Source organism: Anomaloglossus baeobatrachus, chromosome 2, assembly GCF_048569485.1.
Source record: "Anomaloglossus baeobatrachus isolate aAnoBae1 chromosome 2, aAnoBae1.hap1, whole genome shotgun sequence".
Lineage (NCBI taxonomy): Eukaryota > Metazoa > Chordata > Amphibia > Anura > Aromobatidae > Anomaloglossus > Anomaloglossus baeobatrachus.
The window spans coordinates 75,976,706-75,994,553 of NC_134354.1; the positions used below are offsets into that span (position 1 = coordinate 75,976,706).

The 17,848-nt window shown below is 41.7% G+C and overlaps 1 protein-coding gene across 4 annotated transcripts in view; it reads left to right on the plus strand.

The window, feature by feature from the left end:
* The window catches only part of CADM2 (cell adhesion molecule 2), a 393,079-nt gene that overhangs the window by 367,027 nt on the left and 8,204 nt on the right, over nt 1-17,848 (plus strand). For all 4 annotated transcript variants that reach the window (XM_075335088.1, XM_075335090.1, XM_075335089.1 and 1 more), the window contains one exon: nt 15,849-15,974. In XM_075335088.1, coding sequence (XP_075191203.1) covers nt 15,849-15,974 — 126 coding nt within the window. The remainder of the gene's footprint in view (nt 1-15,848; nt 15,975-17,848) is intronic.

Here is a 17,848-nt window from a genome sequence, read left to right on the forward strand (position 1 = left end):
ACGCAGAAGGCAGATAATGGCGTCCGTGAAGAAAATGTCCGGTTTTATAATGCAGGGACATGTGACATGCAGATCCTATCACACATGCCGTTGCTTCTCTGGCTCAAAGTCCACTTAGCTGTGTGTGTGTCTGGGATTGGCTGACATGCTGGCCCGCCCCACAAGACGCGCGCGCTTAGGGAAGGAAGACAAGAAAAAAAAAAAAAAAAAATGGCGATCGCCATTATAGAAACAGCAGTGATCTGAAGGCGCTGTTCACGCACACTATACACTGAAATGTGATAATAGTTTGATTCACAGAGTGACTTACACTATTACAGCAGAAACCAAGCTATGATTTAGCTGTTTTTTGGCTGCTAGAACCGTTCTCGAACGTTTCTAGAACTACCGAGCTTTTGCAAAAAGCTCGAGTTCTAGTTCGATCTAGAACATGCCCCAAAATCACTCGAGCCGCGAACTGGAGAACCACGAACCACGAACCGCGCTCAACTCTACTCAGAACCACAAGCAATTCTGGGTGCATATTGCTAATCCATGCCTAACTGTCCCTGTATCTGGCAGCATAGATAAAGAGATCTTTAGAAAAAGTGTCTCTAAAGATCCTTATGATATGCTAATGAGTACAGGGACTAGTCACAAGGGCATTAGTTTCTGCGCTAATTCTGCCCTCTTAGCATGTTAGCACACCTACAGGGGTGTGCTAACATGCTATTCAATACCAGCATCATCAACGGTGATGTGCGTAGCTTTGTCCGTTGCATCACTGATGACTCTGGCTTTAGGCTCAGTGCGCATGCAGTCCCCAGCACTTCTGGTCATGCACACTAAACCTCTTTGAAGCTGCGATGCATACACCTGAGTAAATAGTGCCCATGACCGGAAATGCTGGGCGTTCTGATCAGCGGTGACACAGGTACGGGCGTCACCACTGATGACGCTGGGCAATGGGCATTGAATAGCATGTTAGCACAGTCCTGTGGGCGTACTACCATGCTAAGAGGGCAGAATGAGCACAAGAACTAATGGCCTTGCAACTAGTCCCTGCACTCATTTGCATATCATATAGAATCTCTAGAAATACTTTTTCAACAGATCTCTTGATGTATGCTACTATAGGTTGAGACTGTTAGGCAGGAATCAGCAATATGTACTCAGAACTGCTCATGGTTCTGGGTGCATTTTGCACCTGAAAGGTTCCCTGTAAAAGCGTGCTGTCATGGGGGGGTGTCATTACATGTGCTCATCAGCATACCTGAAATATGGTGGTAGGGCGCCAATGGATTGATATGATATCTAGGAGTCTGTGGAACACAAACATGCTTGCCATTACAGAGCTCCCTTGAAACCTTGCCTATGCCCAGGCTTCAAAGGAGACTGTGATTTTTGCTACATATAGTAATACTGTACAGTCATGGTCAAAAGTTTTGAGAATGCTACAAATATTAAATTTTACAAAGTCTACCGCTTACGTTTTTCTAATGGCAATTTGCACATACTCCAAAATGTCATAAAGAGTGATCAGCTTAACAGCAATTACTTGCAAATTCAATATTGGCTAAGAAAATGAACTTTAACCCCCAAAACACATTTCAACATCATTGCATTCCTGCCTTAAAAGGAGCAGCTAACATTGTTTTAGTGATTGTTCCATTAACACAGGTGTAAGTGTTGATGAGGACAGGGCTGGCGATCAATCAGTCATGATTAAGTAAGAATGACACCACTGGACACTTTAAAAGGAGACTGGTGCTTGGTATCATTGTTTCTCTTCAGTTAACCATGGTTATCTCTAAAGAAACACATGCAGCCATCATTGCTCTGCACAAAAAGGGCCTAACAGGGAAGAGTATTGCAGCTACAAAGATTGCACCTCAGTCAACAATCTATCACATCATCAAGAACTTCAAGGAGAGAGCTTCCATTGTGGTCAAAAAGGCTCCAGGGCGCCCAAGAAAGACCAGCAAATGCCAGGACCATATCTTAAAACTGTATCAGCTGTGGGATCGGACTACCAGCAGTGCCGAGCTAGCTCAGCAATGGCAGCAGGCTGGTGTGAGTGCTTCTGCATGCACTGTGAGGCGAAGACTCTTTGAGCAAGGCCTGGTTTCAAGGAGGGCAGCAAAGAATCCACTTCTCTCCAGAAAAAACATCAGGGACCAACTGATATTCTGCAAAAGGTACAGGGAGTGGACTGCTGAGGACTGGGGTAAAGTCATTTTCTCAGATGAATCCCCTTTTCGATTGTTTGGGACATTTGGAAAACAGCTTATTAGGAGAAGAAGAGGTGAGCGCTACCACCAGTCTTGTCTCATGCCAACTGTTAAGCATCCTGAAACGATTCATGTGTGGGGTTGCTTCTCAGCCAAGGGAATCGGCTCACTCAGTCTTGCCTAAAAACACAGCCATGAATAAAGAATGGTACCAGAATGTCCTCCAAGAGCAACTTCTCCCAACTGTCCAAGAGCAGTTTGGCACCCAACAATGCCTTTTCCAGCATGATGGAGCACCTTGCCATAAAGCAAAGGTGATCACTAAATGGCTCATGGAACAAAACATAGAGATTTTGGGTCCATGGCCTGGAAACTCCCCAGATCTTAATCCCATTGAGAACTTGTGGGCAATAATCAAGAGACGGGTGGACAAACAAAAACCAACAAATTCTGGCAAAATGCAAGCATTGCTTATGCAAGAATGGACAGCGATCAGTCAGGATTTGGTCCAGAAGTTGATTGAGAGCATGCCAGGGAGAATTGCAGAGGTCCTGAAGAAGGGTCAACACTGCAAATATTGACTTGCTGCATTAACTCATTCTGTCAATATAACCTTTTGGTTCTCATAATATGATTGCAATTATATTTCTGTATGTGATGTAAACATCAGACAAACACAATTAAAAACCAGAGGGCAACAGATCATGAGAAAATATAATTTTCCTGTCATTCTCAAAACTTTTGGCCATGACTGTAGTATTGATATATATAGCACAAGTAACCAGGTGATCACAGGAATTAGTCCCTTAAAGGGACTACTACAGTGAAGAGTTAAAAAAGTGTTAAAAAAAAGGAAAAAATAAATAAAACAAGAAACATAAAAAGGTCAAATCGGCCCCTTTTCCCCAATTTAAAGTAAAGATAAAAAATAAAAACACACATGTATGGTATTGCCAAATTCAGAAGTCCAATCAAAATATAAAACCCCAAAAAAATCAACAAAAACTATTAGGTTTTTTGGTCGCTTCAATACCACATCTATCTATTGCAAAATGTTATCAATAAAATTATAATCTCACCCCACAATAAATAAGCCCGCACGAGGCTCCAATGTCTAAAACATGAAAATATGCTGAAATGTCCAAATCTGGATGAACCAATGGGATCGGTAGGACGGTGTCTTCACTATGCACCTGAAGCTAGTTTATGAAACGTTAGCAGCAATTCAGAGACGACAAGGCAGAGTTGAATATCTGATAAGAACAAGGCATTAGTCTGTTTACAATGTAAATAATGATTTATAATTGATTTTACAGTTATCAAAACTGCAGCACAAACATCTTCAGAATTTAACATTTACAAAATAATCATCTAAGTATATATTTTTTAATTAAAATAGATGCAAGACTTGATTTACTATAACTAATAGTGCCTGCTCAAAATTCCATTTTTTCCAAAACAAACACATGTAATACTATGGTGTCCTCAGCCAATCAGCAGCACAGACTGAGATCATGTGATATCTGCTGTAATAGTAAAGAACCCATAAGTCAAAAGAGAAGATAGGAGTAATCTTAGGAAGAGGCTGTTTATGGAGACCAAGAAGGGGTGAAGACCTTTTTCTGTTTTCACTCTGCATGGGCAGAAATCTTCGAATCAGTGGTGGGGGTAGAGTTATACAGAGCTCAGAGATATAGGGGACTAGCTAGCAGCAAGTTTACTAGTCCTCTACTGATAATCTCCTGCTGATAAAACAGTGATTATATCAAAACTACAGCAAGCAGCTCAGTAAGTGATACATTGCTGGAATCAGAGTTACTATCAATAAGGTGGTAAAAACATGGTGACAGATTTTTTCATAAAAAAATTGAAACCAAATAGGGAAAACGCAATGTCTCGAAACTCCAATCTCTTACTTTATCCTATGTCTCGAAACTTTAATCTCCTACTCTATTCTGTCTCAAACCCGTATCTCCTACTCAATCCTATGTCTTGAAACTCTTATCTCCTACTCTATCCCATGCCTCGAAACTCTTCCTACTCTATCCTATGTCTCAAAACTCTAATCTCCTACTCTATTTTGTCTCAAAACTCTTATCTCCTCCTCTATCCTATGTATGGAAACTCCAATCTCCTACTCTATCCTATGTCTCAAAATTCCAATCTCCTACTCTATCCTATGTATCGAAAGTCTATTCTTCTTCTCTATCCTATGTCCCGAAACTCTTATCTCCTACTCTATCTTATGTCTTGAAACTCTATTCTCCTTCACTATCCTATGTCTCGAAACTCCAATCTCCTACTCCATCCTATGTCTCGAAACGCTAATCCCCTACTCTATCCTATGTCTCGAAACTGTTATCTCCTACTCTATCTTATGTCTCGAAACTCTATTCTCCTTCACTATCCTATGTCTCTAAACTCCAATCTCCTACTCCATCCTATGTCTCGAAACGCTAATCCCCTACTCTATCCTATGTCTCGAAACTCTAATCTCTTACTTTATCCCATGTCTCGAAACTCTAATGTCCTACTCTATCCTATGTCTCGAACCTGTAATCTCCTACTCTATCCTATGTCTTGAAACTCTAATCTCCTACTCTATCCTGTACTATCATCAACAAGGAAACCTAAATGATCAATTTGGGCAAGGATTCCCTGAATATTGATTGACACAATAGCTTGTTACTCTCTAGTTAATACGTTCTTTGTTAATCTGAGGCCTAATGTTATTCTGAAAGGCCACCCCAAATCTTGGGAAGCCCCGTTTTGTGGGATTCTTTTTTTCTTGTTTTTATCCTTTGCATTTTTTTTTCAGACCTTTATCAATGTTTGAGAATTGAACCATTTGCAGAAAAGTTTGTCACCTACTTTATTCAGATAATTGAAGGAATTGTCGACTTGAAAAGATTTCTAGAAACACAGCGCGCATCCTGTAATTTGTCTAACACTAAGTACGCCTGAACATAAAAGCTTTCTATTTTCCGTAGCATATTTATTAGACTGAATTTCACACAAAATGGATGTGAATAAAACAAAGTCTGTACATTACAAGGATTCTTGTAGTTGATCAATATAATGCATTTTCTTGTCAGCACTTTTTAAACTTTTTCATGTTTTCTTATTCTATTTTTTTTTTTTTTTAATCTGGAAACAATACGCTACCCGAGAATAGAGCAAAATTCGTTCTATGCTGATAAGTATGAACATGTCCTCTGGAATGATAACGGACAGAGCGGAATTTTGTTTATATGCCTTGATGTATCCTACAGATCAATAGATACTAATAGAATTTGGTGGTCTGCAAAGCATAGCAGATCTAATTCCGATACAGTATGCGCTCTATGCAAGATAATGCACTACAGTGAGGTCAGATTGGAAAAGAGTGTACAATAAATCACAAATGTCAAGGAAAGCCACGTATACTCCAGGACTCAACCTATCTGGGCTTTTATTCCTCTAAATTTCTTCTTTATGATAAATTGACTAATACAGTTGCTAAGGAGTAACTGCAGCAAGGTAAGGCTTTGTGCCCAGTGGAATAGACTTTGTCAAAGAGTCAAATCTAAAACTCACATTGAGTAAAGCACGGTCAATGATTCATCTGTGCGGAGAGAGCAAAGGTATAGGCCAATGCTTCCGGAAAGCTCAGATACATCCCCCTATGCAAAGTAAGTCTGAGTGTTTTTATGTTTTGTTTTACTTAGCAAATTAATAGGACCTTAAAGGGTAAAAACAGAGAATTAGTATCTGTTTGTTTTGACATATGATCTCCGAAATGGTCCTAGATAAAGGACAAACCTTTAAAGTGAACCTGTCAGGTGCAATATGCACCCAGAACCACGAGCAGGTCTGGGTACATATTGATAATCCCTGCCTAACCGTCCCTGTATACACTAGCATAGATAAAAAGATCTTTAGAAAAGGTATTTCTAAAGATCCTTTATGATATGCTAATGAGGCCAGGGAGTAGTTCCAAGGGCATTAGTTCCCTTGGCTAGTCCGTCCCTTTAGGATGTAAGTATGCCTCTGTGGCTGTGCTAACATGCTAATGAATGCGCAGTGTCAGAGGCTTGGTCACGCACACCTCGGCTGCCACCGCACCTGACTCTGGATTTCGGCTCAGTGCGCATGATCTCTGAACAATAGGTCATGCACACTATGAAGCCGGGTGTATGCCTCCCCGCTTCAAACTGGTGTAGTGCACATGATCAGAAGTGCCAGGAACTTATGATCATGCGCACTGACCTCAAGCCCGGCATCTGAGATGCTGCAACGGACACAGGTACGCGCGCCACTGCCAATGATGATGCTGGGCAATAGACATTGAATAGCGTGTTAGCATGTCCCTGTGGGTGTGCTGCGATGCCAAAAGGGCAAAAAGAGCGCAGGAACTAGCGGCCTTGCAACTAGTCCCTGCACTCATTAGCATATCATAAAGATCTTTAGAAATACTTTTTCTAAAGATCTATATCTATGCTACTAGATACAGAGACGATTAGACAGGGATTAGCAATATGTACCCAGAACTGCTCGTGGTTCTGCGTGCATATTGCACCTGACAGGTTCTCTTTAAAAAGGTTTTTGGCTTTGGATAAACCTTGCAAATTGTGTTGCAAAAAAAACCCAAAACAGCAAAAAAAAACAAAACAAACAACTGGTTGACTCATTCTCCCCTTGTCGATATCTGAGTTTTTAGTACTGCTTCTTGTCTGTTGTTGTCTGAAGGACAAACATCACATCGAGAACCTAGAGGAGGCTTGAAGATTGGCTTTTGGTTATAAAGTGAATCGATTTTTTGTCTAACATCACGATTAAGACCTGCAAATGGTCAAAACACGTAAATATGGTCTTTGCCAGTCTCTTTGAATCATGCACATTTTAATAAGGATGAAATCAAGAATGCAATTTTTATGACAAAAACAGCTTTCTTCACAGTATCTGATGTAGTTTTAGGGCAAATTTATGCAAAAATATAGAAAAATCTAAAGGGATTTAAAACTGTCAAGCACTACTGCGTTTGTGTTTTACTACTGTGTGTGTGTGTGTGTATATATATATATATATATATATATAATTGCCTTATTCTGTCTGTCTGTCTTGCTCCAAAATGGCGTCATTACAGTGACAACCGTCGCATTGGCCACTTGGCTCGGCTTCGCCCCGCCCCCTGCACGCATTGGCCGCTTGTCCATGCCCCGCCCCCTCACGCATTGGACACTCGGCCTGGCCCCGCCTTCCCCGAACGCACATGGAGGCCCGACTCCCAAGCGACTGCTGCACCCCCGGGAGCCCACATCGGCAACCCAGCCGAGACATACCCTTGTGTTGCTGGGATCGTGCCGGTGCCTGCATACGCTGGTAACCATGGTACACATTGGGTAACCATGGAAACCACTTTGCTTAAATACCAAATTGTGTACATGGTTACCAGCGTATGCCTGCTCCCTGCCCATTCAGATCGTTGGTCTCCCGTTGTCAAACATGTTGATGCGTGCTGCACAGCAGGAGACCAACAAACAAAAAGTGAACCAGTACTGTCGCTTTGAATAGTTACCTGATGTGTACCATGCTTACTAGCTTACCCCGACTCCCGCCACACGTGTGCCAGAGCCGGCGTACGCTGGTAACCATGGTACACATCGGGTAACTATGGAAACCGCTTTGCATAGTTACCCGAGCCACGCCCCCCGCACACTGCACCCGCTCGGCCACGCCCCCCACACACTGTGCCTGCTCAGCCATGCCCCTCGCACACTGTGCCCGCTCGGCCCCGCCCCACGCACACTGTGCCCGCTCGGTCACGCCCCCCGCACACTATGACCGCTCGGCCACGCCCCCCACACACTATGCCCGCTTGGCCACGCCCCCACACACTGTGCCCGCTCGGTCACGCCCCCTGGACACTATGCCCGCTCGGCCATGCCCCACGCACACTATGGCAGCTCGGCTACGCCCCCCACACACTATGCCCACCCGGCCATGCCCCCCGCACACTTTCCCCCAGGACTACTCCACCTATTAGACACCTCCCCCCAGGACTACTCCTCCTATTAGACTCCTCCCCAGGACTACTCCTATTAGACTCCTCCCCCAGGACTACTCCTACTATTAGACTCCTCCCCCAGAACTACTCCTATTAGACTCCTCCCCCAGGACTACTCCTATTAGACTCTTCCCCCCAGAACTACTCCTCCTATTATACTCCTCACCTCCAGGACTACTCTTCCTATTATACTCTTCTCCCCCAGGACTACTCCTACTATTAGACTCCTAGTCCTCCAGGACTACTCCTCCTATTAGACACTCCCCCCCAGGACTACTCCTCCTATTATACTCCTCACCTCCAGGATTACTCCTCCTATTATACTCCTCTTCCCCCAGGACTACTCCTACAATTATACTCCTCTCCCCCCAGGACTACTCCTGCTATTATCCTTCTCACTCCCCAGGACTACTCCTCCTATTATATTCCTCACCTCCAGTACTACTCCTCCAATTATACTCCTCTCTCCCCAGGACTACTCCTCCAACACACACACACTGCACAAAACATACCTCCCCCCAAAACACACACACACCCACACAAACCGCGCAACACACACACAGCACCACACACACACAACGCTGCAGACACACAGTGCTCCACAAACAACGCAACACACACCACGCAACACACAAACAACACCGCTCTCACATACCCCCACACCCAGACAACACCCAGAACATTTACAGCGCCCTACACAAACACTTGGCAACTACACACAACAACATATATATATAACAAAAATCATACATTAACTACACAATAAATTCTAGAATATCCGATGCCTTAGAATCGGGCCACCTACTAGTGTATATATATATATATATATATATATATGTATATATATATATATATATATATATATACAGTTAGGTCCAGAAATATTTGGACAGTGACACAATTTTCGCGAGTTGGGCTCTGCATGCCACCACATTGGATTTGAAATGAAATCTCTACAACAGAATTCAAGTGCAGATTGTAACGTTTAATTTGAAGGTTTGAACAAAAATATCTGATAGAAATTGTAGGAATTGTACACATTTCTTTACAAACACTCCACATTTTAGGAGGTCAAAAGTAATTGGACAAATAAACCAAACCCAAACAAAATATTTTTATTTTCAATATTTTGTTGCGAATCCTTTGGAGGCAATCACTGCCTTAAGTCTGGAACCCATGGACATCACCAAACGCTGGGTTTCCTCCTTCTTAATGCTTTGCCAGGCCTTTACAGCCGCAGCCTTCAGGTCTTGCTTGTTTGTGGGTCTTTCCGTCTTAAGTCTGGATTTGAGCAAGTGAAATTCATGCTCAATTGGGTTAAGATCTGGTGATTGACTTGGCCATTGCAGAATGTTCCACTTTTTTGCACTCATGAACTCCTGGGTAGCTTTGGCTGTATGCTTGGGGTCATTGTCCATCTGTACTATGAAGCGCCGTCCGATCAACTTTGCGGCATTTGGCTGAATCTGGGCTGAAAGTATATCCCGTTACACTTCAGAATTCATCCGGCTACTCTTGTCTGCTGTTATGTCATCAATAAACACAAGTGACCCAGTGCCATTGAAAGCCATGCATGCCCATGCCATCACGTTGCCTCCACCATGTTTTACAGAGGATGTGGTGTGCCTTAGATCATGTGCCGTTCCCTTTCTTCTCCAAACTTTTTTCTTCCCATCATTCTGGTACAGGTTGATCTTTGTCTCATCTGTCCATAGAATACTTTTCCAGAACTGAGCTGGCTTCATGAGGTGTTTTTCAGCAAATTTAACTCTGGCCTGCCTATTTTTGGAATTGATGAATGGTTTGCATCTAGATGTGAACCCTTTGTATTTACTTTTATGGAGTCTTCTCTTTACTGTTGACTTAGAGACAGATACACCTACTTCACTGAGAGTGTTCTGGACTTCAGTTGATGTTGTGAATGGGTTCTTCTTCACCAAGGAAAGTATGCGGCGATCATCCACCACTGTTGTCATCCGTGGACGCCCAGGCCTTTTTGAGTTCCCAAGCTCACCAGTCAATTCCTTTTTTCTCAGAATGTATCCGACTGTTGATTTTGCTACTCTAAGCATGTCTGCTATCTCTCTGATGGATTTTTTCTTTTTTTTCAGCCTCAGGATGTTCTGCTTCACCTCAATTGAGAGTTCCTTAGACCGCATGTTGTCTGGTCACAGCAACAACTTCCAAATGCAAAACCACACACCTGTAATCAACCCCAGACCTTTTAACTACTTCATTGATTACAGGTTAACGAGGGAGACACCTTCAGAGTTAATTGCAGCCCTTAGAGTCCCTTGTCCAATTACTTTTGGTCCCTTGAAAAAGAGGAGGCTATGCATTACAGAGCTATGATTCCTAAACCCTTTCTCCGATTTGGATGTGAAAACTCTCATATTGCAGCTGGGAGTGTGCACTTTCAGCCCATATTAAATATATAATTGTATTTCTGAACATGTTTTTATAAACAGCTAAAATAACAAAACTTGTGTCACTGTCCAAATATTTCTGGCCCTGACTGTATATATATATATGGCTTTCAGGTAAAATTTGAGGATTGTTCTAAAATGCACTCTAGTCTTTTCAGGTGGACTTATTGTGACCTTCTCTAAACTTTTGACTGCACATGTCCAGCTCTTCAATGTTTCAGCACTTTTTGTACAACATGCTGTTCTCTAACATGGAGCTTAATGGCTAAAGTTCAAAATATGTGTTTGATCCATGAATCACCCAATAAATTTCAGGGTTCAGCTAGAATATGCATTTAAACAGTCCTCCTCATCATGCTGTTCACATTGTGACATCATGAGACCAAGACAACAGCTAATAATAAGTCAACTCGCCATTGCAAGACTTCTAGCAGAAATTTTCAGATTGAAGTGACCACTGAGCTTGGAGTGTAATAGAGTGTCGTCAGCAGTATGCAACACAGACACAGAGAGACTGTAAGAGTCACAGAAAAGCATAGAAATGGACATTCTTTGGTCACATCCTACTCTGATGCCTACTTCAATGTGAACAGTGCCCTTTAGAACTGGATTATGAATGCCATAGAACGTCAGGCACATTTAAGGGAGGTAAGAGGCACCAAAGTGTCATGTCAAGGAATTCAAAACTTTTTACATCAGCATGGTCTGTGTGCTAGTTGGCCTGCAAGGGTACTTCACGACACCACCAGGCACAGGTATCATCTATGCTTGACCAGTGGGTCTCTGTGCTGTTCACTGATGAAGGTTAATTCACGCTGAGTAGAAATAATGACCACCGATGATGTTGAAAGCATCAAGAAGAGGGCTATGCATCAACCAGTGTTTTTACCAAGTGAGAGTTTCGTGGTGGGGGTGTTACAGTGTAGGCAGGTGTGTCTAGTCAATAAAGAACTGCCCTTCACTTTGTGTATGGCACAGTGGCAGCCCCTACTATTTGAATAACATCATTAATCTAGTTATTGGGCCTCTACATGAACAAAACAATCCTAAGTTCATCTTCATGGACGACAATGCTGAAGCTTATTGAGGTCCCATCATAAGGGCATGGCTACTGGAGACTGGGTAACCTCAAAGGGAGTTGCCTGCACTTTCTCCAGATCTGAATCCCATAGAAAACCTATCAGATCAGCTGAGTCTCCATGAAGAAGCTCATAATTCTGTAACCCATAACCTCAATGACCTGGGGGCCACTCTTGAAGAAGAGTGAGATGCCATGTCTCTGCAGATAATAACTTCATTTGTGAACAGTTTGAGACATCGTTATAAAGCTGTAACTGATGCTGAAGGCCACAAGACAAGTTATTGAGTCATTGACATTTTTTGGGGGTATACCCACCACTTTTGTTGGCTTCTGTTTCAATAAATTGTTACAGATGAGAGAATCACCCCAGCAAGGGTCTACTTAAATGCCCTACTTGCATGATAAAATATCATGGTAGCATGAACTTTTTATATAAATATCACCAGAAAGTCAAACATCTGTAACTTTTTGTTACTAGTAATGTGTGTGTATATGTATCTATATCTACAGTACAGACCAAAAGTTTGGATACACCTTCTCATTCAAAGAGTTTTCTTTATTTTCATGACTCTGAAAATTGTAGATTCACATTGAAGGCATCAAAACTATGAATTAACACATGTGGAATGAAATACTTAAAAAAGTGTGAAAAAACTGAAAATATGTCTTATAGTCTAGGTTCTTCAAAGTAGCCACCTTTAGCTTTGATTACTGCTTTGCACACTCTTGGCATTCTCTTGATGAGCTTCAAGAGGTAGTCACCGGAAATGGTTTTCACTTCACAGATGTGCCCTGTCAGGTTTAATAAGTGGGATTTCTTTCCTTATAAATGGGGTTGGGACAATCAGTTGTGTTGTGCAGAAGTCTGGTGGATACACAGCTGATAGTCCTACTGAATAGACTGTTAGAATTCGTATTATGGCAAGAAAATAGCAGCTAAGTAAAGAACAACGAGTGGCCATCATTATTTTAAGAATTGAAGGTCAGTCAGTCCGAAAAATTGGGAAAACTTTGAAAGTGTCCCCAAGTGTAGTGGCAAAAACCATCAAACGCTACAAAGAAACTGGCTCACATGAGAACCGCCCCAGGAAAGAAAGACCAAGAGTCACCTCTGCTGTGCTGGATAAGTTTATCCAAGTCACCAGCCTCAGAAATCGCAGATTAATAGCAGCTCAGATTAGAGACCAGGTCAATGCCACACAGAGTTTTAGCAGCAGACATCTCTAGAACAACTGTTAAGAGGAGACTTTGTGCAGCAGGCCTTCATGGTAAAATAGCAAGCAGAAGAGACTTGTTTGGGCTAAAGAACACAAGGAATGGACATTAGACCAGTGGAAATCTTTGCTTTGGTCTGATGAGTCAAAATTTGAGATTTTTGGAACCAACCTCCGTGTCTTTGTGCGATGCAGAAAAGTTGAACGGATGGACTCTATATGCCTGGTTCCCACCGTGAAGCATGGAGGAGGAGGTGTGATGGTGTGGGGGTGCTTTGCTGGTGACACTGTTGGGGATTTATTCAAAATTGAAGACATACTGAACCAGCATGCCTACCACAGCATCTTGCAGCGGCATGCTATTGCATCCAGTTTGCGTTTAGTTGGACCATTATTTATTTTTCAACAGGACAATGACCCCAAACACACCTCCAGGCTGTGTAAGGGCTATTTGACTAAGAAGGAGAGTGATGGGGTGCTATGCCAGATGGCCTGGCCTCCACAGTCACCAGACCTGAACCCAATCGAGATGGTTTGGGGTGAGCTGGACCAGAGAGTGAAGGCAAAAGGGCCAACAAATTTAAGCATCTCTGGGAACTCTTTCAAGACTGTTGGAAGACCATTTCCGGTGACTACCTCTTGAAGCTCATCAAGAGAATGCCAAGAGTGTGCAAAGCAGTAATCAAAGCAAAAGGTGGCTACTTTGAGGAACCTAAAATATAAGACATATTTTCAGTTGCTTCACACTTTTTTGTTAAGTATTTCATTCCACATGTGCTAATTCCTAGTTTTGATGCCTTCAATGTGAATCTACAATTTTCAGAGTCATGAAAATAAAGAAAACCCTTTGAATGAGAAGGTGTGTCCAAACATTTGGTCTGTACTATATATATATATATATATATATCTATATATATATATATATTTAAATAAATATATACACATATACGGAGTGTGTGAGTGTTTGTGTGTGTTTGTATATGTAGATACATATATACTGTGTGTGTATATATATATATATATATATATATATATATATAATATGGGGGTGTAGGGTATGTTTCAAACAGCGGACTAAGTACAGTAGAAATTGGATAGAAATGATAAGCATGTGTTAGGGATTTCCAACAGAGAAAAAGCTGTATAAATTATGTATTATTCAGACAGTGTTCTGCCAGATACATCTGATCTCTAATTCTCAATTCCTTTTATTTTTCACTAAAATAGCTCTCCAATTCAGATACTAGTACAGCTTTACACAGCATTTTATCTACCACTATCTGAGTAGGAGATATTGTTTTCAGTGGCTTATTGCTTATTAAAAAGATTGTTGGGTACTTTAGCATGGAGGAGGACCTGAAAAATGTTTATATCACAGTCATTGATATAAAATCAACATAGCTTTAGCGCGTTGCCTTTGAGTAGTGTCTGACAGAGGAAGTTCCTCCCTCATCGCGATGGTTACCCGATACACGTAGTTCGCCGCTACAGGATGTGTATCGGGTAATCATCACGATAAGGGAGGAACTTCCTTTGTCAGACGCTACTCAAAGGCAGCGCGCTGGCCAATCAGAGGCAATCGGCTCCTGCCTTTGATGTCAGCGCTCTGGCAGCGGAAGTTCCGGCATCGGTCACAATGGTTACCTGATACACATCTTGTACCAGCAAACTGCAAGTCCCAGGAGGCCGGTGATGGAATGGAAGGTAAGTGAGCATATAATATGTGTGTGTGCGTGTATGTTTGTGTGTGTTTGTGTGTGTTTGTGCATGTGTGGAATGGCACAATAGGGGACCAGGATGGGACATTTAACAAGTTGGGGAAGGAATTGTCAGCATTGCAATGATATCCTATGGGAAATCTTGCTTTGCTAAATGAGTAACTTGGTTAACAAGCACACTCCAAGAACGGATTGTTCTCGTTAACCAAGGTTCCACTGTATTAACATTGAATGACAGTATTACTGTGCAAAGCCAGTTACGCTTTGGTGATCGAACCATTATCGAACATAACCTCGACCTGTCGAACTTGAAGCTAATTGTTCCCTTTCGTCGAACGACCCGAACATCACCTAAAACAGGTCGAATTTGAGATTGGCGAACAGTTCCATTCGAACACTGCTCATCTCTAGTCATCAATGTTAAAGTCCCGGACAGCCCCTTGAAGAAGTCACTTTCCAGACATTATCATATTTCTCCATTTTGCTCACGTATCCTGATGTATCATTTTCTCTATGGCTGTTTCCATAGCCATTCAATACACTACTGGCCACTCCAGAGACATACCATAACCTAAATCTTCTTGGCTCCTAGTGAAGATTCTTAACTATAAAAAGTCATGAATAATATTGCACTGTTGTTCCATAATGTAGCAGTATGCCTGTTAATCTTCCTTAAAAGGGTATTTCAATTTTCAAGATCCTACCCCAATATGCAGCATGTACAATCATATTAATATTAGCAAATACCTCCAATTATAAATGTAGTATAGTTCTCCTGATTATGTTGCTTACCTCATGTGCAGGGCATTGCAGCTTAAGTATCCCTGGGTTTTAACACTCATAGTGACAGTTAGTTGCTAGTGGTCATAACCGTGAATACCTAAGCTATTGTAATGTCCTGCACGTGAGGTATGAGACATGCCTTTATCAGGAGAACTATACTACATTTCTAATTGGAGGCATTGGAGGTATATGGTAATATTATTATTAAACCTGCTACATATTAGGATAGGATCTTGGAGATGGGAATACCCCTTTAAGCATTAGAACTGCAGCTGATACATCTTATTTTTACTTGATTTGGTGTTTTTATTTCTATTTTGTTGTTTTTTTGCATCATAGAGTTACTAATGATATGATATTTGCTTTACAGATCCCAATGCATATCCTGGTCCTGCAGCGCCTGACCACGCTCTTATAGGAGGGATAGTAGCTGTAGTCGTCTTTGTCACATTATGTTCAATTATACTGCTTGGACGATACTTGGCAAGACATAAAGGTATATCACTGCGATTATGTTTATATTAATGCTTTCACAATTTCATTATACCTTACATTATAGATATTATTTTTAGTATATAGCTATTACAGTCATTGAATGAGCTGTTTAACGTTAGTCAAGTCATTGGTGGATTAGGATTATTGTTCTCCACCATATTTCATAGCACTCCCAAATGAAAAAAATCTTTTATATATATATATATATATATATATATATATATATATATTTATTTATGTCTCATTAGTATTAATTACTCTTAGAAAGAAAAAAATTAAATCATCATACAATACTTGCAAGACCCCCAAAACCAACTTTTTAAGACATGCATGAATTGGAAAAATTTGTAATATTTTTTTAATTATTTTTGTGCCAAAATACATTTGCAATCCTCTTGTTGATTTAGGGGTACTTTGCACACTGCGACATCGCTAGCAAAAGCTAGTGATGCCGAGCGCGATAGCCCCCGCCCCCGTCGCACATGCGATATATAGTGCGAGCTGCTGTAGCAAACTTTATCGCTACGGCAGCTTCACACGCACTTACCTGGTCGGCGACGTCGCTGTGACTGCCGAAGAATCCCTCCTTCAAGGAGGCGGTGCGTTCGGTGTCACAGCGACGTCACCGCGACGTCACTAAGCGGCCGGCCAATAGAAGCGGAGGGGCGGAGATGAGTGGGATGTAAACATGCCACCCACCTTCTCCATTCCGCATTGCTGCTGGACGCAGGTGAGGAGATGTTTGTTGGTCATGCGGCTTCACACACAGCGATGTGTGGAGCTACAGGAACGAGAAACAACATCGTACCTGTGGATGCACCGACATTATGAAAATAAACGACGTGACACAGATCACTAATTTTTGACTGTTTCACGCTCGTTCATCTTCTCTTCTAGGCTTTACACGTTGCGACGTCGTTACCGGTGCTGGACGTACGTCACTTTAGATTTGACCCCGACAATATCGCAGTAGTGATGTCGCAACGTGCAAATTACCCCTAAGACTCAATGTTAGGCCACACCGAATTTAACTCCTACCCACTGTGGCCAACATGTCCAACAGGAAATAAATTTGGGTCAGTTGCCCTGGGCAAAAAAGGGCATTTAGAACATATAAATTGTTGGGGTCAGCAGTAGCATATATAAACTATAAAAAAAAGTCAATAGAATATGTAAAAAGTACTGTATTTTTTGGATTATAAGACACACGTTTCCCCCAAAAAATTAGATTTTTTTTTTCAGATTGCAGGCTCCGTTAAATTCCCTGGATATGGCTTACAAGAGCGGCAGTGGAGCAGGGTCATAGGGGGCAGGGTCAGAGGACGTGCTTGGGGGTGTCATAGCGGGTACCATTGAAGTTCGGAAGGGCTGCAGGGGTTTGTGCAATGAGCTGACTATGGGCTCCATTGAATCTCCCGCGGTTGACGAGATGAACTTCAAGAAACTGTTTTTGTCTTTTTCTCCCCTTCTTCCAAGAGCCATAACTTTGTAAATTTTCTATCAATACCACCGTATCAGAGCTTTTTTTTTGTGGGACGAGTTGTACTTTTGAATTACACCATTCAATTTCCCATATTATTTACTGGAAAGCGGTAAAAAAAATTCCAAGTGCAGTGAAGTTGGCAAAAAAGTGCAATTGCACAATTGTTTTACGTTTTTTTATTTACCATGTTCACTAAGTGGTAAAACTGACCTGGAATTATGATTCTCAAGGTCAGTGCAAGTAAGAAAATACCAATCATGTAAAGTATTCTTTTAATTTAAGTTTGAACATTTTTTATTTTTTTTTTTGCTTTTGGCCACCATTTGCAAAGAACTGTAACGTTTTTATTTTTTGGCATCTGGGGCTGCGTGATGGCCTGTTTTATTGCCCTT